Genomic DNA, 21,139 nt, shown 5'->3' with positions numbered 1-21,139 from the left:
CCCCAAAGAATACCAAGAGAAGTGCTTTCTTCTCAAACTGAGGATCAGCAAAGGAAACTGCTAATGTTCAAAGGGGGCAATTCCTTGTTTGTTTTTTTCAGGCAGTCTGATCAGATAATTGAACAAGTGGCTTCTCAGCAGCACCTTTCCTAGTCAAATTCCAGCCCCGTCCAGAGTAGGGGTTTCCAGAGCCAAGAACGAAGCTTGGACGTGATAGATAATGCATACTTCTGATGAGGGAGTAGAAACTTAACTAAATATTGGCCTGGCCAGGTCAGACATACAGTGAACCTCCTTCGATGTGCTGTTCTTATCACCAAATAAAAGATGATGATTCAAACAGCTCCTCCCTCCCTGCAATTCAGAGCAGGTCTCTTTCCTGCTCACTGTATCTTGCCTTTTCTAGATATCTCTGGAGCCTCATTTGTAAAGCTTTCCCTGATGAATTGCCTTCTTACCTTAACACTGCAGCAGTATCTTATACCATCCCATCTATTCCTTTCTATCTGTACCACACAATGGAGCACCTTCCTGTATCAGTGTATATTGCTTATATGTTGTTGATTACTATTAATTCTAGTCTTTGTTCTCCTACTAACCAGCTCTGTAACCTTGAGTTAGCAACATGATCTCTCTGGAATTCAGTTTACTTATCTGTAAGATAAAGTTGACGAGGTTACCTCTGCTTCCTGGCAGCCTTCTTGTTACATCATCCTGTCATCTCTCTGAGGCTCCTTTGGGCCGTGGGTGGTAATGACAGCCCTGCTGTCCTTGCCCGCAGTTTGACATGGCTATGTTGCCCTGAGGGTCCTAACATCAGTGGTCTCTCCTGATATCCTGGGGAGATTCCAGCCTCCCTGTGGACAGAAGCCATGCCTAGTGCTTTCCTCATTAACACTCTGTAATTCATGGCACAGTTCTGGGGATCAAGTATATATTGCTTGTAATTGTTAAATAATTGGAAGCAAGGTAAAATCATGACTCATACGGAAACTCAAAATAATATGCCATAGATGACATGACATAAAATAGACCATCGCATGTAACCACATTGTCACACTGTAACACAGTAATGAGCAGGGGCTTGGGCAAGCAGCAAATTGGGAATCAAAATGAAACTTGCACTTGTGGAAATGCTGAATGATGGCAAGTGTATTAGTTAGGGTTCTCTAGAGAAACAGAATCAACAGGGACCACTTGCAAATATAAAATTTATGAAAGTGTCTCACGTGACCGTAGGAACGCAGAGTCCAAAATCCACAGGGCAGGCTGCGAAGCCGATGACTCCGATGGATGGCCTGGACGAACTCCACAGGAGAGGCTCACCAGCCAAAGCAGGAATGGAACCTGTCTCCTCTGAGTCCTCCTTAAAAGGCTTCCCATGATTGCATTTAGCATCACTCATTGCAGAAGACACTCCCCTTTGGCTGATTACAAATGGAATCAGCTGTGGATGTAGCTAACGTGCTCATGACCTAATCCTATGAAATGTCCTCATTGCAACAGACAGGCCAGCGCTTGCCCAATCAGATGAACAGGTACCACAACTTGGCCAAGTTGACACCTGTCCCTAACCATGACAGCAAGCCTGCCATGATGATAGGCCAGGCATGCTTTTGTTTTGGCATGGGCAGGCATTGGGAATTGAACCCAGGTCTCTGGCATGGCAGGCAAGAACTCTGCTGCTGAGCCACCATTGCCCACCCCAGGCATGCTTTTAAACACCTTACATATGCAACCTGTTTAATCTGCATGCCAACTTTGCAAGGTGGGTACTACTATGATCCCATTATAGGTGAGGAAACTGAGTCATGGAAAGGTCAATCAGTTGTCTTAAGGGTGACGCAGCCAGCAAGTGGTGGGGTAAGGATTAGAGTCAAGTAACCTGTGTTGAGTCCAAGCTGATAACTGTTTACCATTCACCCTTGGCCCCAGATGAATCTTACTCGGTCCCTGAAATTACTCAGATCTCGCTTTTCATCTGCCCTTTCGTTGATTTAAGTTGTTCATGCTCCTTGTGCTTTTTGCCCTGCAAAGCATCTAAAAATTATTCATCTGTTATTTTGTTCAATATGGTATCAGTTTTATGGGATATGGTATGTTTTATTTTGGGGTAGAAAGTGATCGGAGAATAAATATAAATTTTAACAAATCTGGATTTTTTTGTTACTTTTCCTTCTCCTCCTAATTTGCTCTGGTGCTTTGGTCTCCCTGACTAAAGCTGCCAGTGCACTGAAGGGCAGAATATGTAAGCTACTATTTTTCTATTATTCTATTTTCCATTATTAGAAATCTGTTGTGTTGGAATTCTCCAAGAAAATGAATAATCCGCTGGGAGGTGGCTGACCACACAGTCTTAAATCTCTAAGTTAGAAGCTGACTAGCAGTAACATAAAAAACAAATCATCAAAATTGGATAAAGTTGAGTACTTCATCGGGGCAGACAAAAGAGAATGCACAAAAGCAAGAGTTTCCAGTGATCCCTGAATAAAAACTGAGAATGGGAGGGCTGCAGAGAGAGGAATTCTGAGTTATGGAAGGAAATATCCAAACCATGGAGTGCGACATAAAATCTCCAAGACACTCGGGCCCACTCAGATTTAATTCTTGAAATGGGCATTGTGGAGCTACCAGAGCTTGACTGGATGATTGTTGCCTCCTAAAGCTATTAGTCCTTTGTAATTGCCATATTTCATCTGTGTGTGTGTGTGTGTGTGTATTTCTTTTATTTGGCATGAACAGACTCCGGGAATCAAACTCAGGTCTCCGGCATGGGAGGCGAGAATTCTGCCACTGAGACACCATTGCACCAATCTTTCATTTATGTATTTTTTCATTATTATTTACTCTTCCCATAATCACACAATCTTCTTTCCTGAAGAGGTAATTAGTATTGACTCTGAGTGAAGCCAGTAATCCTGTGTTTTTAGATGTCCCTGCAATTTTTTAGAAAACCCCTTGTGTTTAGTAATTTTAAAGTACAGCTTTTAAACATGATTTGAAAAATTCAACTACAACCATTTTCCATTTCTGAGGCAATAGCAGGCTTCCATGATAAACTGGTAATGACTTCTTGGCAATTTTCTGAGCATATAATCTTTTATTTTCTTTCTCTATTTTGTTCTGTGTATTTCCATTAGCCGAGAATATTTAGACAAAAGAGAGGAGCAAAGACAAGCAAGAGAAGAAAGGTTTGTATATATCTTTTTTCCTTTTATATCCAATGGCACATGACTGCACTTTTAATCAAGCATGCAGAGACTATGTTAATTAAAATATAATGGCTTGTACTTAAGACACCTAAAACACCTATCACCTTGGGTAACTGGGATTTTGTAGAACAGAATGTTCTGGTTATCTAAATTTTCCAAGAAAGTAACACTTTATCATTTAGTATCATCTTAATATGAAATGTATGCCTTTGCCTCCAAGAATCTTCTCCAAGTGAGCACATTAGTATTAGAATATTGTCATGTAGTATATTTCTGAATACCACATCCCCACGACTGAGTCTGAGTTAGGTGCCCCTGCCTGTGTTTCCCTGTCACTGGTTCAGCATTCCTTCAAGAAATATCTGAGCACACACGTGGAGCCAGGCATTCCCTGGGTGCCATACATACCTGAGACTCCCTTCTCCCCCCCTCCCCCTGCTGAGCTGTACACAGTTTTTCTTTGATGGCAGGAACCATGCCTGATTTTCCTTGGTATATCCAGTGCCTGGCATAGTGCTTGGCATCTCGTAGGTACTCGGAAAAAGATATATGGAAGAAATAAATGAACCAATGGCTTTATTTAAAATATTCAAACTTTATAGCGATCAGTAATTTCAGTGACAATACGCTTTGAATCCAATAAAAGATACAAAGTTAATATGTTCAGTGTCTAATTAATAAATTTAGATGAGCAAAGGAAACTGTTTGGAAGTATATCCGTAAAAAATTAGTTTTTAACCTCCCAGCGCCATAAAGCCTGTAGTTGCTCCCTCTGCCACCAGGTGGGGGTACTGCATGGAGAACTGGAAAGGATGGTTTTGAGCCTGCTGGGAACCTAATCACCTCTGAACTGTGCCAATGAAAAGTGAAATTGTGCTAATTTTTAAGACACCATCAGCTAAATAGATCAGGTCAGTCTGAGGCAGGGAAGATTGGCGACTGCCTGTATTCAATTTAAAAATTAGAAGCTTAGGTCAGACTCATAAATAAATCTTGGTATGCTCTAATATTTGATTAGATTATTGCTATCCTAATAACCAGTCATGGCTGGTAAATTTAGAGTGAAAGATACTGGTAAGGAAATAAGAAACTTATTTTTCTCTAATTAATATCTGTTTGTTCCTTGGTGAGTATGGCAAATTGACTAATATGGGGGACGTGACATACTTTTCATGAAAATGGTGTAGATTTTTGTATCAGGCTTAAGGAATTAACTTTTTTTTTAAGCCCTTCTTCCGAATTCTGAGCTCTTTTGAGCTTTTGACAGCCCGCTATCAGGTTACGTCCACTCAGACAAACAGAAGCTGCAGAGGCTTGGAAGCTTCTGGGGAGATGTCATAGGTGCTGTGTCAAGATCTGAATTGGCCCAGACTAATCTTAAAATTTTCCAGAACCATTGGAGGACAATTCTTTCTGGATATTTACTACTTTGTTTTCCAAAGCAAAGCCTCATGGCTCCAATTCTGCCTGGAAAAATTGTGCAAATGAGTTTGCCACTCCTTTCCTCTCTTCTCTGTTCTGCTCCTGTCTTCTTCCCCCATGCCAAATGCTGCCCATTTGCCTGGGCCTTAGCTGGTGTACTGCAAGCCCCATGTGGATTTCTTTGCTTACATGGAGGTTTGGGAAAATAGCCAAGCATTTTCCTTTGGTTTGGACCAGTCACTTTTCTTGGTTAGTTTGCTTCTTGAATTACCTGGTCAAGATGGGAGTGAGGAAGACATATTTTCATTTCTGTTTGGAAATGAATTGTTGGGGGTGCCTGGTAAGCCAGGAAAGGATAAGGTTTCCAACTATAATGAAAATTTGGGAATGGATTAGGAAGCTAATGGAGATGAAAAGTGGAAGGAAGTACAGAAATAAGGAAGACTCCACGTACTAATTCTTTAAGACAGGGTGGGGCATGCTTGCTGGCTTCCATGCTTCTTACTCTAGAAGAAGGGACAGAGTCAAAATCTTCATGGTATTTGATTTTGGCATCATATGTAAGAGTCCAAGATGAGTTCCATTTTGCTGTTTTGAAGTATAAATGGCCATCAAGACATGAATGGCTATTTATTATATTTTATTTTGTTTCATTTCATTTTATTTCATCTCAGAAGGGGTGGTGGTAAGGATGGGATCCAGGCTGGGTAGGGAAGTGTGGGAGCCGAAGGATCAATTCTGTTTGGGTTTGTTAGTCTGAGGAGGATGACAAGACATGAAGAGGAAATGCCTTGACTAGGATTTTAGGAATAATGTATAAAAATGCTCGGTGGAACAGTAATCGAGACTTCTAAGCATTAAATAAATGGATTGAGGACAGACTAGAAATTAGAGCCAGATTTTAATGTATGGGAGAATTTCCGAGTAGGATGGTGGCAGAAAGTCATCAGTGTTTAGGTTTAGGTTCATCTAAATCAGCCCGCCATCAAGCAGGGTTTCTACAGGATCCTGGAGAAAAAGCGTGAGCCCCTGCCTCCATCGTGTGAGCCCTGACCTACCCCTGTGCCCCCAGTGGATGTTTGAGTTCAACCCAATGGTTTATTTGCCTTTCTCTCCCACTGAACTGTGACCTCCGTGAAGATAGGATTTTTTCTTGTTTATTATTATATCCCTAGTGCCCAGTGCAGCTTTTTGCACATGATGGGCTCTCGACAAGTGTTCAATAAATGAAAAGATGAACAAATAAGCCAGTGATATAGGGAAGAGGTAGAATGAATGGGGATGTTTGGATGAAGGCAGCAGAGGTGAAAAGTCTTTCCTTAGGGCCATGGCTCATGGGTAGAAAACCCAGCGCTTTGCACATAGGTTCCATGGAGATCTGTGGGTTGGCTGTGGCTTTGCATGGCAGCAGCAATGTGTGAAAGTCATTGCGTGGGCTGGTGGGCTCCCCAGCTTCAGTCCTTCTGGGACCCTGAGTGCCACTTGAGATCATGATATAGTCCTGCTTCTGTGCTAGGGTTGCAGAGGTTCTCACACGGCTAGAGGAGTTATTAAGCTGTCAAGCTCTAAATTCCAGGTGGTGTGGGTCTTCTTAAGCCACCAGTCCCCCTCGCTGCTCCAACCCATTGCAAGTGAATACTGCTGCTGCTTTTTTAGGAAGTTTTTGTGGCTCTTGACCTCCATGCTTCCTTGCCCCTGCTACTTTTTTCTACAACCGAAACATCTTCACTCTTTGGGACACTTTAGATTAAACCCTTGACTCTTCCTATATTTCATGCCTCCTCAGAGATGGCATTAGTAAGCGCAAGGTTGCACAGGGATAGGCGTTGAGTCACATCTGCTCAGACTGTAGGATGAGCAATCCCTGGGGCCCCCATCCCCCTCCCCAGAAAGCTGGGGTGATCCCTTTGGTTGCCAGCACATCCCTGCCAGCCCTGGCTGCCCACAATAAGAAGTGTGTAGAGAGGCCAGGACCAGGACGGGGCCAGCTGAAAGGAAGATCATAAATGGACTGTCCTCCTGGCCTGATGATGCCTTTTCATACAAAGCATTCCTTAACTCTTCTGATTTTGTTTGAGTGATGCCTTCCTTCTGTGATTCTGATCTGCTGGACTAACCCAGATCCCCTTATTTGTACTTCATTCCTTGCTTGCTCCTTTGTGCTATGGCAGGAGGCTTGGACAAACACAGAAATGCCTGTGCTCACAAACTCACAGCTCTACAGCATTCCTGTCCTCAAGTTTGCTACTACCCAACTTAAAGTTTGCCTCCTGCTATAACTTGGACTTTTTTTCCTTAAGATTACCTTCTTCCACACTCCTGTCACTTGCACAGCTAGGGAGTTTTATGTTGCTGGTTGGAACTGAGTACAGAAACACGTTCCTTTTGTTACCTCTCCTACCTTTTGAAGAGGGGACATTGTGGGAAAGGGAAGTCCCAAGTCTGAGTCTTTATGAGGAGCACCTTTTCCTGTGCCCTCAAGGCAGCTGCTTTCCACTCCATGCTCAGGGGCTTGCATATAGAGATCCGTTGCCCATCTTTTATCAGAGACTTGCTGCTAAAGCAAGCTTACTCCCCATGAAAATGAAATAGGGTACATTTGCCCCTTAAAGCCCCATGCTGCAGGCAGACTTCTGCAAGTAGAGTGCTGCTTTGTGGGTTTCTTACAGCATGCTTTGCTAGTTTTCCATCAGTCAACAAATGCAAAGTACCGAAGAAAAGAACAAAAGGAGGATAATCTTCGTGTTCACAAAAATCCTATTATGTGCTTGTTGAAATCAGACATGCACATGTGAAAAGATGGCTAAATATACCAGGCAGTAAATGTAAAATGCCATCCGAGTTGAATGGACTACATATCCGACATGAGTTCCGAGGCAAGGCCAGGATCACTTCCAGCTGTGGTGGTCAAGGCAGGCTTCACGGTGGGAGATGCGTGTGCAAGCTTGGCCTACAGGGCGGATTGCTTTAGGATGGGCAGGGAGAAAGGGAGATGATTACAGACTTGAGGGAAACACACCCACTTTAAGGATAGGAGGAAGAAATGTGTGTTTTTGAAATGCATTGGTTTAAAAGGCTTTAAAGATGTGCTCTGCCTTTTGTGTCCCAGTGGGTGGGAGCAGCCTGCGTGGTGGCTGGGTTGGGGCCATTCAGGCCAGAGGCAGGGGTTTGCCCATGGGGAAGGACTAGCTGTGAATCTGGATATAGGCAGAGTGAGGGTCTTGACTAAGCTTTTTAAGAGTTCAGGTGTGGGTAAGATAGAAACCTGCTACAGCTGAATTCATAAATTTATTCCTGAACAAATAATGGTGGGTAAAATTAGCGGACATCTGGAAGAGGCACATAATTCAAAGTTATTTTGGTCTGATCTATAAAGTGCACTATGAGGACTGTGATTGGTAGCTGGTCTTAATAAACAGTTAGTGGGTTCTGCCTGCCTGAAATGCAAAACAGATGTATCTTTGTTCTTTTAAACTGACTTTGATGAATAAACTATATGTGACGTTAGGTCCAAGCTATTGGATGTCTGAGTCCTGCTCAGAAATATTTTAGAATATAAAAAAGTTTCCATGGTAGACACTGAGAGAACAAAGTGAATTCCAGTTGCATTGCTGTTAGCATTGAAGCAGGTTCAGAAATCCAGAGAGGCCCTTGGTCCAAACAATCCCTCTTGGCACTTTGGGGCCACTGTTTCCTTCTGCCACACAGAGGCACTCTCTTGTATCACAGCCCTGAGGTCTCGGAGCTGTTGGTTGTCAGCTGTCACTGCTGAGGCTTTTCTGTTTGCTTGTTTTGATGGTCATTATTGCTGTTTTGCTTATTTGTACAAATGTAACCTAAAAGAACAAAATAGGATTCTGTAGCAGTGAGCCAGCTTTGGGCACTGTGTGATGTTGCCGTTTCCCCCCATTTGTTTGGTTATGAATGGTGCGGGTTTTTTAGTCATTAGCGTCGTGGCTTGGCTGGGTGTTTTTGGCAGACTGACCCTCCAGTCAGCTCTGCGCTGTGCTCTGGGCATCAGGAAACCAGCCCACTCTGCAGGTGTTTCATCCATAAACAAGCATCAGCCACGGGCTCCTCTTTCTTTTTACGGAAACCCTTTGGAATTTAACTTTCAGATACAAGTACTTGGAGCAGCTGGCGGCCGAGGCGCACGAAAAGGAGCTCAGGAGCCGGAGTGCCAGCCGGGGCAGAGCTGCCCTCTCCTTGGACCTGACCTCGCCGGCAGCGCCTGCCTCCTCCGCCCCTCTGAGCCGAAGCCCTTCATCTCTAGACTGTCGAGAGGCACTTACCGTATCCTCCTCCTCCCCTGGGACCCCTCGGCATTCCCAAGGTGAGTGCAGGGAGATTAAAGGGAAAACTGATGCAGCAGCATCAGACAGACTCCGGGGCAGCAGTGACAGTCGCTACGGGCGAGCTGATGCTGAGACAGCTACTTAGCTTAAGTTTAGGGGGTGTCCGCAACCTGTGTGCTGTCATTCGTATAAGGGTAGATCTCTTCAGAACAGCTGGCATTAAGACAGACTTGTTTATAAAGGTTGTCAGTGTATGAATATTGAAAAGGGGACTATGCAAATAAAATACTCTGACATTCAATCCTGAATCACAGAGCATGAACATAAATTTATTATTTGGATATGCGGATCTGCCCACTAAAGTCACAACTTTTGAGTGTTCTTACCATAGGAAATGTTGGTCTACTTCAAATTATGCTGCTGGAGAATAAAGTTAATGAAAGCCAGTAAAGAAAACTACTGACTGGTGAAAATAGAAGTTAAATATCGAAGGAAAAAATTTTTAACTAGTAAAAATGACTGGCACGTTGTGTGAGTATGTGTGTACATGCTTATGTGCAGACAGGCAGACTCCCTGGAGAAACGCTCTGTCTTCTTAGCTTTATTTGGGGAAAAATGACAATGTTGTACACTGCAGCCTTCCAGCATCAGCTGTTTTCCAGATCACTCTGTGCATTGTGGGTCCGTTTTCTTTCGTATTAACTCAGAGGATGATTCCTGGGCACAAGCTGCTACGCAATGTGTGTTGATTAACCCTGCAGCTATGACTGTTTGATTTAATCACGTGTTATGGCTTGCAGCCTGATGTAGACTTAGCCAACTGAAGAAAACAGAGACACTAAACTTTTAACTCTAGGAGGGTTGACTAAATATGGTGTAAAGTTTAATCTAAACAAGGCAGGGCTCCATGAGCTCAGCAGAACTGGATGTAACAGAATGATGTCGTCAGTCCAATTCTCCTCTGGCTCTCCTAGCCTTCGGGCTTGTGCTGCAGGAGCAGGCTGGCCCCGCCACAGTTTTTCAGGGCCCAGGGAGTCCTGGTCCCTGAGCCATGGAAGACTGTCCCTGGCAGATGGCTTAGTCATAGATGAGATAAGGTCGGTCTTAAAATACTGAGATGCTGAGAATCAAGAAAACAGGCTGTTCTCGAAGAGCCCCAAGCTTTCCAAACTCTGCCTTATATCACTGCTGTGTCTAAATCGTGATATTTCTAGAGGCAATATAAAAAATTCCTCCCTGCAGAGTTGTAGGTCAGCAACTAACCTTGACTTTTAACTCTAAGGGTTGTACCTCCAGCACCTTACAGAATGGTGGTCTAAACTAACATACAGAATAGCCCCGAGCTGAGAAGGGATTGTCAGTATTTACAAGTACTGTTTTTCCTCATGTTTAATCTACTTGATGTTTGTTTGTTGCAAAGAGACAATTCTTCAAGTATTTCTTCCAACTATGGTTGAACTTTAGGCCACTCTTTCCAATTAAGAAAATGGAATAGTTTAAATATCAGTGAGAAAGCAGAGAATATTTGTTTTATATATATATATATATACAACATGGTTTGGGAAAAAATATGAAGTTATTTCAGTTAGACTCTTAGAAAGATAAATAGCAAATGTTAAAAAGACTTAACAGAGACTGAGAGAATGTTTGATTGGAACCACACAATATCTGTACCTGAAAAAGAAATAGTGGACTTCAATGTAGCCATAATTACAGATTAATGAAGCAGCATTATGTGGTGTTTGTTTTTTTTCTGTAAAAAAAAGCTAATGGCTTTTTGAACCTAAAGGCCTGTCCATCAACATGTTAAGTATTTATGATCAAAGCCAGTTGGAAACAGCAATGTTTTCTTACTTCCTTGTCCCAATATGTGACTGCATTATAAAATAGGAACTTACAAATGTTTAAAAGAAATGCCGCAAGAGGGTGGTCTGGAAAAGAACTGCTGAGGCTTCCTTCTGATTTAGAGAGCTTTGCACTTGTGACAAAAATACAAGTTGAGGTATAACAGAAAGAGTTTTCTCAGCCTAGTTTGTTATTGTTCTTTAAGATGGTCTGTTGACATCCAATTAACAGTCTCTTTACCAGGGTCACATTTTCAAATGTTCAAAGAAATTTTTTACTTACCCCTAACAGTTATACTATCTCAACATCTGGAGGAAGAATAAAAAATTCCATCAGACGTCCAGATGTTTGTCCTGCACCAGACACCTGGCATTATGTAAAATGTCCCAGGGATCACCTCCCTGTTTCATTATCCTTATGGAATCATGATAATAATGCACCTCGCAGTTTTGTACTGCTCTGTCCCTTCCTCTCCAAACACTCCTATTTAATCTTGTATTCTGCATCTGAGTTAAGTAGGGGAAATGTTATCCATATTTTACTGAGGCTCAAAGTGATTGGAATATTTGCTTGAGATCTTGTTGGCACAGCACTAGAAGTAGAACCAGTGTTCATTCTTGTTCCAGCCATTTAGTTTGGAATTGTGGTGCCATCATATTCGTGTTATTGTTCCTAGGAATGCTGTGAACATCCCTTTGCTCATCCCTCTCCCCAGTATCTGCAAAAGTCATGGCCAAGATTTAAGAATTGTATTTACCAAAACAATGGAAAGCTGATATTTGCTATTGAACTATCTATGCCTCAGGCTTAAAAGTCAGTTTATGTGTTCTTTTATTAATACTCCTTACTGAGGTTTTGAAAAACTTTTAAAAGCAGAAGACATGAAAACGTGAAAAGCTCTTTTTCTTTTACACTTAAGAGGAGGAAGGGGCTAATGGCAAAACACCACTAACATGGTATGCCATCCAGCCAGATCTCTCAGCCAAAACCTTCCCAGCTAAATCTGGGTAACTTTCGTATGACTTATGCCACCACCCCCAACCATCAAGGCAGCATATGCTTGAATTATTTTTCCATCTGGCCCTCTTGTGGCTCACAGCAGATGTTTGTCCCGATACTGCCTGGACTCACTGGTGATGGTCTGAGTGTTTTTCCTCTGTGCGCAACTATCAGGACCAAATGAGGCTCACACGTGTGTGCATTTTCATTTGCAGTGTGCAGTGGTTAACTGAGACAGTAAGCCCAAAGTTTGGATAGATGTGGAAGGCTCTTTCTCTTCCTCCATTGCTCTGGTGTTATCCTTCCCTTATTTTCTCTGAGTCCTGGTGGCATACTTCAGGATGTCTATCTAATAAGCTTATTTCCTGTTATTCTAAGAAACTCACAGATGACTCTGAAAACAAATATGCTGTTCTCACTAATCAGAGAAAAAGGTACAGTGTTCTTACTGGAGTAGATTTATTGACTCTTTGTAAAATTACTGAGGATTCAAAATAATAATAATCCGTGTGCTCCTAAGGAAAATCAGTATCACAAGGTGACTGGTCATCCCATAGGCATCAGATCCAGGTAACCTATTTCATGAAAATGCAGTGGAGTAAAGTGATTCAGCAGAAAACCAGATATCGATGGTGCTCCCTGTGGGGTGTCGCAGGGCTGCACTGCCTGCTCTGGAGGTGGGTGGGGGTACAACTGTCCCCTCCTCACTCCCTCCCTTGCACAGCTGAGTCTCTCTTGATGTTGGGTAGAGAGAATGAACCCTCCAATAGAAAGAAGCTTCCGTCAAGAGTTTACAAGTGGCTTTTGCCATGAGGACATACGTAATGTTTAAGTTACTGTTCTTACTCTGTATGGTCCAAAGTGCTCACAGAAAATAGTACTTTAGAGATGCATTTGAAAAATTTGCCACACTATATGTTCTAGTTTGCTAGCTGCTGGAATGCAATATACCAGAAACAGAATGGCTTTTTAAAAAGGGAACTTAATGAGTTGCTAGTTTACAGTTCTAAGTCAGAGATAATATCCCAATTACAACAAGTCTATAGAAATGTCCAATCAAAGGTATCCAGGGAAAGATACCTTGGTTCAAGAAGGTTGATTGAAGTTCAGGGTCCCTCTCACATCTGAGAAGGCACATGGTGAACACAGTCATGGTTTCTCTCTTGGCTGGAAGGGCACATGGTGAGCAAGGCATCATCTGCTAGCTTTCTCTCCTGGCTTCCTGTTTCATGAAGCTCCATTTCATAAAACTTCATGAAATGAAGGAGGCATTTTCCTTCTTCATTTCCAAAGGTCACTGGTGGTCTCTGCTTCATGGCGATGTTGTTCTGCTCTGCTCTCTCTGAATCACTTACTCTCCAAAATGTTTCCTCTTTTATAGGACTCCAGAAACTTATCAAGATTCACCCATATGGGTGGAGACATGTTGTCACCTAATTCAGCTTAACCACCACTCTTGATTAAATCACATCTCCAGGGAGATGATCTGATTGCAGTTTCAAACATACAAGTATTGAATGGGGATTATTCTGCCTTTGTGAAATGGGATTTTGATTAAAACATGGCTTTTCTAGGGTCCATACATCCTTTCAAACCAGCACACTATGTTAATGTTATATCAGGAAAGATATTGTTTAAGAGTGATTTTTCTTCTATCTGTAATTTGATTCCTAGGTATTTTCAAGTGTCTCACTATTTGGTCCTAGAGATACAAAATGTGGCCTCTGTGGCCATGGTCTACTCACCTGGTGGCTTTTATAGAAATTATTGACATGGCATATTGCTATTTCCTCTTGGAGATCCAAGCATTTAAAGGACTGGTAAATTTGGCAATTTCTCTAGCCTCTCGATCCTCAAGACTGAAAATAAACTATAGATAGATAGTTCTTTATTATATTATATTATATCATATTATATTATTACATTGTATTGTGTTGTATTATATTGTATTATATTATATTATGAGATGTTCAGTACATTTTAATGAATAGTCATTTTTTTATAGAGGCATATACTCATCATCATGGCTGTTGTCATTGTCACTTGTCATTGGCTGAACCTCTTTGTCACTCTTGCAACATGTTTTGATTCTCCTTCAGGTGTAGGCACTCTCCTAGATTACCTAATCTGCATGGCAGAAACCAGAAACATCTGGGATCCTATTTCCACTGGCATGGTAGCAATGGAATATCATCAGTCACCAGCTTAATGCATGCTGGTTCCCTGACATAAAGCTTTTGGACTCCTCCAGTCCAGTATTTCATGAATTGGCAGGACATTAGATTCCTTGTGGTCTGTGACTCAGGCCTGCCCCATCTCACCATACCTCACCTGACTGATGTGACTTGATGCCATTTGGTAAATTAGGCAGAAGCTCTCAGGAACCCTTCTTGAGGCCAAGGCCTTGCTGGCCACACCTGCTGTGGGACCTTGAGAACCTTGCAAATCGCTGAATTTTTCTATTTCGCCATTTCTCAACCTCTAAAAATAGAAAAACTTAAAACCTTCCTTTTTCCCCCTGTAGAGAATGACAGTTGCCTGCAGAGTTGTTTTCTTGCACCGTATTTTAAAACAATAAATATCCTTGAGTCCTTTGGAATGTAGGCAAAGTGTAAAATTTAAGTAAAAATAAGGCGTAGAATGGCATTGATAAAGTAGTTAAAGAAGAGCATTATCAGATTGACATGTTGTCTTCACAGGCAGCCATCAGGGTATCAAGAACAGTAAAGGATCTTCAAACTTTAGCCTACTTGTAAGCTAATGAATTAGCTTGCCAAAATTTCATGGGTGCTGGCAGAGCCAAACAACTCCTGGGTCAGAGAAAAAGGAATTTATTGCTCATAGCAAAAGCAGCAGTCAGAATATCAGCTTTGTGCCATTCCCCCAAGCCCTGATTCCCATGGGATGATGTAAACAGGGCCAAGTGACACCTGCACACAATGTGAGAAACCTGAAAAGAGGAACCCTGAGCTTAGGGAACCCAAATCTTCTATAATGAACATTTGGCAGGCCTGCCCTTTACCCAGAGGAGACTATCTATGTTTCACTGGACAATGAATAGACCAGCCCTTTGCTGTGAAGGGAGACATTATCTCTCTTTTCAAAGGCTACTTTCTATGCACACAGCCAAAGAAAGATAGTCCAGACCAAAGGCTATCAGTCCCTCTGCACTCAAGATGTGCAGAAGCAAGAGAGATCCATGGAGAATTGCTTCCCAACATAAAGTAGGATGGTTTTTAGCTACTCTTTACTCCCAAATTTGCTTCCTAAAATTTGTTCAATATAAACAAAAATGTCAACTTTTGAATAGCTTATTTAACAAAAACAAAAGAATATCAAGACTGAGCCTGGAGCAGGCACCAAGAGTGAACAAGCTTATTTGAATCCAGAGAGGTTAGCAGGGCATCTGGCTTGCTGAGACATCAGTGCCTTTCACCCCAATGGGAGCCATGGGTGAATGCTTCCATGTGTAGAGACAATGAGGATTCTTCAGTCAGTGCAGTCCTTTGAATTTCCAGGGTCAATGACTGAGACCTTGGAAATAGCATAGAAGAATGAATCTCTGGCTCCTTCTAACACCCTTCTCTGTGTGCCAGTATCTTAATCTCCTCTCTACCATCTGTACCACTCCATCCCCACCAGCACCCATGTCTTCCCCCATCCCATCACTCCTATAACACAATTGCACACAATAACACAATATCTACAGTGTGGCAAGATAATCACATATTAGTCTTCCAATCTTCTTTAGAGCCTGTTGGAGCTGGAGCTCCCTCTGAGAAAGCTGCTTCCGCCAGATCCATAGAGAAGTTCTGGTAGCTTTTTATTAACTTTTTGGATTCAGTAGCTCTGAGCCCTCTCCATTCTCCAGATAATCTCCAGGCTCAAAGTGTTATTTGCCTTTCATGTCTTTTACATGTTCATCATGTTTTCTCATCATTTCTTGTTTTTTTTTCATGGACATGGATAGACACCAGGAATCGAATCTGGGTCTCTGGCATGGCAGGCAAGAATTCTGCCTCCTGAGCCACCATCGTATCACCCTCTCATCGTTTCATTTTGTCCTAATTTTTTCATCATCTTGTCTTAATCTTCTCACTGGCACTGTGTCCACCCTCTAAGTGTGGGGTTTTTCTAAGATTCTTTCCTCAGATCCCTTCCCTTTGGATGCTATACCCTCTTTCTGAGCATACCTGTGATTTTTAACTACCTCCTATCTGTTTTAACTGCCAGGTCTTGAACTCCAGCCCTGGCCTTCTTGAGCTCAGGTTGTATGTATCCATCTTCTGAATGGCCCTCAGACACTGCAGATTTTCCAGGTGCCAGTTCAAGGGGCCTTCAGACAGAGAAGTCGCTCCTCACCCAAAACCCCCATCCCCAAACCTGCCCTTACCCTCCAGTCTTCTTTGATTAAAACTCTCTCTCTTGGCCCAGTCATTTAACCTGGAAGTCTACATAAAATTCTTGACTCCTCCCTTAATATTCACCCCACCCTTCCCCACCCCCGTCAGTCAATTGCCAAGTGTTTGTAGAGTTCCTTTCTCATACCAGCCTTCCTCCCTTTCTTCAGTCCCAGCCTTTACCATCTCTGGATTGGACCATTTCAGTAGCTTCTAATATATCTCACTTCTTCAAGGCTCTTCTCGGCAACCCTGACAAACAAAGCTGTAAAAGTAAATCTGATCATATCTATACCCTGCTTTTAAAAATCCTCCAGTGGTTCTCCAACATCCACAACACGAAGTTCAGACCTTTGTAGCATTCAAGACCCTTCGTTATCCAGTCCCTGCAGCTAGTCTTTTTTTCCCCACAACCATTCCTTCCCCAGCGTTATGCTCCATCAGCACCAAACCACTTTCAGTACCTGAAATGTGCTTTGTCACCTAGGCGAGCCTCTGTGCCTTTGTCCATGCCATCCCTTGTGCTTGGAGTGCCCTCTGCCCTTGGGTGTCCGTTGAACTCTTACCCATCTAGTCAAAGCATCTTCTTTTCTCTGAAGTCTCCTTTGAATCCTCTTTTGTGTTTATCTTACATCTCATGCATACCTGGGATTCAGGGCTGATTATATCATTATGTGGTTAGTGGTCATCTGCATTTTCCTCAGGGAAGGGCCCCTGCCTATATTCACCTTTGTTATCTTCTGGTACTTGGAGCAGAATAGGCTTTCAGCAAATGCTTTATGAGTGAAAGAATGAACAAATGAATGAACAAAAATGATAAAGCAGATTACACGTCTGTTTCCCTTGAGCTCAGTGAGGAGCTGACCACATGGGCCATGGACAAAGGGGCAAGTCTTTGACTATCCAAGCCCCTTTGCCAAGACTGAAGATATGATGGTGGACTAATGTACAGAGGGAACTTTTGCAAGAGATAATATATCTACATCATTTGGTTCAGTTTACTTGCTAGGTATAACTATTTGGGACTATTGATTTCAATGCTAGTGTATCTGGATTTTCCAAAATAGAGGTTTTTGTTTTGATGTCATTGATATATCTGTCCATGACTTGATGAGATCTAGAGGTGCTGTTCAGATGGAATTAGTGTCTTAATCCTTGAGGAGAGATTCGTCTTCCTGTTTGCTGTTGCAAGAAAATGGTGCCTAGTCAATCCGGGACATGGAAGAGCAAATGAGGTGTGGAGTCAATCTTGTTTGACCCTGTTTGAGTTAAAACAAGGCCTGTCTACTCTCACTTCAGAAGAGGTAGTTAAACGAGCCTAGACGAGGCTTTTCTATCCTGGGGTTGATGTTTAGGGTCATATGGTTTGGATTCAAGATAATGATACAGTGAATTATTGATAATCTTAAATTACTTTTCATTTCCTGTTTTTAGTATGAAATAAAGTTTATATGTCTATTAATATTAGAATAATTAGACCTGAAATTGACTTATCATTTTCATCCTATATGATACTACAGTGGCACTGTATCATATCACATACAGTTTAACCAAGTGAACTCAGTCAGAAGCATGCTCTGTGGAATAAATGTGGGAGGCAGGGAGTGAAAATTACAATTTAATGCTGGTAATCCCATCCAACATTCAACTCATGTGCTTGTCTCTGAATGAGCATAAGACAGAGGACATGGCTCTATTTTGTTTTGCTTTGTTGTTTTTTCTTGAGCCATTCCTGATTGCAATGTGCTTCTCATAGAGTGACCAATGTATCAAATATTATTTTAAAGTTTATGGATTTTCATTTGAGGGTAATGTGGTCCATGAAAATGGCCCAGTACTTCTTATAAAGAGATGTCCACCGAAACTAAACACAAAACTTGATTGGTAGAACTATGGAAGGTGGGTATGGAATCTATAAGGTGGCCCCTTCCACAGGGATGTTTGAAGGTCATTTTGACCATGTATGGTTTTGTCTTCAAAGATGACTTATGCCCCAAACTGTTTGGAAAATCTAGCTCTGAGATTTGAGGACAAACTAGGTTTAATTTTAAAGGCTGACAAATTAGACCGATGAGTTAGTCTGATAAAGTGTTTCTTTTGTAAAGTTTCGAGTAGCCCATCCTAATGAAACTGTTCCTTTAGACCACAGATTCTCACCCAGGGGACATGTGGCAATGTCTGGAGGCATTTTTGGTTGTCACAGCGGGAGGTGGGGCAGAGAAGATGGAGAGAGAAGTGCTCCTGGCATCTGTGGGTAGAGGCTCCTGAGGCTGCAGTACATCTTACAATGAACAGGGCAGCACCCCCCCCCCCCCACCCCACTCCCCAAAAAAGAATTATCTGGTCCAAAATATCCTCAGCACTGAGGCTGAGAAACCCTACTCCAGAGTGAATCTCAGTGAACAGCTTAGCAAGAACTGGCCTAACACCAAAGGCAATGTCTAAAGAATGTTCAAAGTTGTGAGTTTTTTCTCTTGGGAGCTTTTTCAGATTTATGTCATTTAAAGCACAAGTTTAGAGTAGATGGTGTTAATTATTAGCTCTGAACTGGGGAGGTCTCTGGAATCTATACAGTTTGGAGCAACTATTATAGAACTGGCTGGCTCAGCCCTGGTTTCATAAGGCCTGCCAGAAAGCTGAGTCCTGGCAAAGTCATCGAGAGACAGCCATCACCGAAGGAAATCAGGTGAAGCCACTCAAAGACTTAGTAAGTTCAGACATTTCTACCGGCAATTTATCTCTTCAAAGAAAAATTGGATGACCAGAGATTCCAATTAGGCCCTCTGGACTCATCTATCAGGGACATAGATGAAAGCAAAGTTGGAAAGGTCTTGTTCACTGTATGGGTTGTTGTTTTGTTGTTTGTTGTTGTTGTTGTTTTAAGGAGGGAAGGGTGAGGACATGATTATATACTTCTCTTTTGAGGCTTAAGTCAGCCACTGCACAGTGTCACATCATGGTTAACAGCCCAGTTTTTTAGTTAGACTGATCTAGGTTCAAATCTAGCCCTGTTGTCATCAGATGTGTTTGTCAATGATGTCCTGTTGGAAGCAGGTGGTGCATGCGAAGAGGGTGACCAAAGGCATTCAGTTATGGGACTATTTGCAGCAGGGGGTGGGGGGTGGGGGTGGGGGTGGCAAGGGACCAACCAAGGATGGTGAAGCACCTAGGAGCAAGCAGCATAAGGAGCTGTAGATAGTGTTCCCACCGCTAGGCCTGAAGGCACTTGGTGAATGGCTGGGATTTGTTGAGAAGTATAGCCATGAGAAGGTACCATGGGACAGAAGTAGTGGCTGACAACCCTGCCCATCTGTGGCCCTGCATGAAGGGAACAGGGACATGTAAGTTTCAGCCTCTCTTTCCTTCTTACTTTCAGTCTTTTCTGGTACCTCCTAGAGGCTGAACCCATCTGCAAGTCTGAGGGTGAGCAAACACAGGAGCTGTTCTTGGGAGAGGTCAGCCTACCAGTACATGAGCAGAACAGAGAATGGCTCTGGGGGAGCAGACCTAGAGTCTCCATCCTGCTGTGTAGCGCTGGGCAAGTTACTTAACCTCTCTGAATGTGTTTCCTATTTCTCACTTGGGGACATTAAAGTCAGTGAAGACTTCACATGGTTGGTGTGAGAACTAAGTGTGGTAGTGTGTGTATGGTTCTTTCTACACACAGCATCATTGTGTAGAGGGCACTCAATACATAATCATTTTTAGTTTTCCTTCACTTAGGGGCCAAGTAGAGCTTGATCTCTAGTGAGGTTTGCAGGACCAGATGAGGAGTTGGTGCTCGGCTTTTGGAGGGACCCAGAGCACTAGACAGCAGGAGTGAATGTCTGCCCTGGCTGAGCTGGAGCAGAGGGCAGGCTGGCTGGACCCCTCAAGCCCTGCTCTCTCCTCATCACCCTCCCAGCTTGGCTGTCTGCATGAGAAAAGCACCAGTCACATTCTCCCTCTGACTGGACAGCCCTTAATAATCTCTCAACATACCGGGGTTTTCCCTCAATCCCTGGGTTTCTTGTGTTGGTGGGTGCCTGTGCAGTTTCCTCCAGCCCCCCCAACTCCACCTCCTGTAATGTCTGTTTCTTTTGAATAACAAATTCCTTTTTGTGGCCACATTCTGGTTATGGGTACTTCCCCACAGCGATGGTGTGACCAGGTTCCTTGTTACTTCCTTCTGAGGATGCTGTGGACTTCTTCTTTTCTGATTTCTTCATTCATTGCATGTATTGTCCACTATCATATTCTTTTTTGCAGTTTAATTTTTTCCCTTCCCTCTTCTATTCCTTCTACTCCAACCTTAAAATTTGGTCTAACGCCCTTTTAATCAGGTCAGTACAGGTTCTGGCCAAATGCATTTTTCTGGCCTTGGCTAACTGCATTCTGACTATGCCAAGATCCCATCAAACTGCTCTGTCAGGACATGTTCCAGGAAGACAGATCTCTGTTTTGGATGCCTTCTATTTTGCCAGGCATTCCTCGCCATGTCCTCCTTTCATTTCCAAACTCATGCCCACCCCAGGGAGAAGGGCCTGGGCACTTGTCTCAGGTCCTTGCAGTTCCCACTTCTTTTGCTCAGCCCCAGAGATGCAGTTGAAGTTCCTTGCCTTTGTCCATCCAAGGTCATTGGCAGGCATGGGGGGTCATGGGCAAGTGTGGGAGCCCAGGCCAGCCTAATGTGCAGGGCTGGGTTCTTGAGGTCCATGCGTTGGGACCTGTGTGTGCCCAGGCTTGGAAGTGGACCCCCCGCCTCCCTGCTTGGCCACCCTGGCCTGGTCTCTGCAGCCCAGGATTTCTGAGGGCAGTAACCCGACCTTCCTCATAGGGAGGTCTTGAGGGTTAAATTAGACACTCAACGTGACATGCTCAGTAAATGTTCCTCATAGGAAGCCAGCAGCCCTGTAGACCCTCTCCTCCCTGTGAGTGCTAGCATAATTCCTCCCCCAGTTGATATCTGGGATGGAAAAATTCTTCC

The 21,139-nt window shown here is 43.0% G+C and overlaps 1 protein-coding gene across 4 annotated transcripts in view; it reads left to right on the top strand.

Moving 5' to 3' along the window:
- Window positions 1–21,139, top strand: part of FHOD3 (formin homology 2 domain containing 3) — a 511,807-nt gene that overhangs the window by 409,543 nt on the left and 81,125 nt on the right. For all 4 annotated transcript variants that reach the window (XM_077135588.1, XM_077135589.1, XM_077135590.1 and 1 more), the window contains 2 exons: window positions 3,141–3,191; window positions 8,753–8,967. In XM_077135588.1, coding sequence (XP_076991703.1) covers window positions 3,141–3,191; window positions 8,753–8,967 — 266 coding nt within the window. The remainder of the gene's footprint in view (window positions 1–3,140; window positions 3,192–8,752; window positions 8,968–21,139) is intronic.

The sequence above is a fragment of the Tamandua tetradactyla genome, chromosome 18 (genome assembly GCF_023851605.1).
Source record: "Tamandua tetradactyla isolate mTamTet1 chromosome 18, mTamTet1.pri, whole genome shotgun sequence".
NCBI lineage: Eukaryota > Metazoa > Chordata > Mammalia > Pilosa > Myrmecophagidae > Tamandua > Tamandua tetradactyla.
Note: the sequence above shows the minus strand (reverse complement) of the source record. Positions and strands in the feature narration are given on the sequence as shown.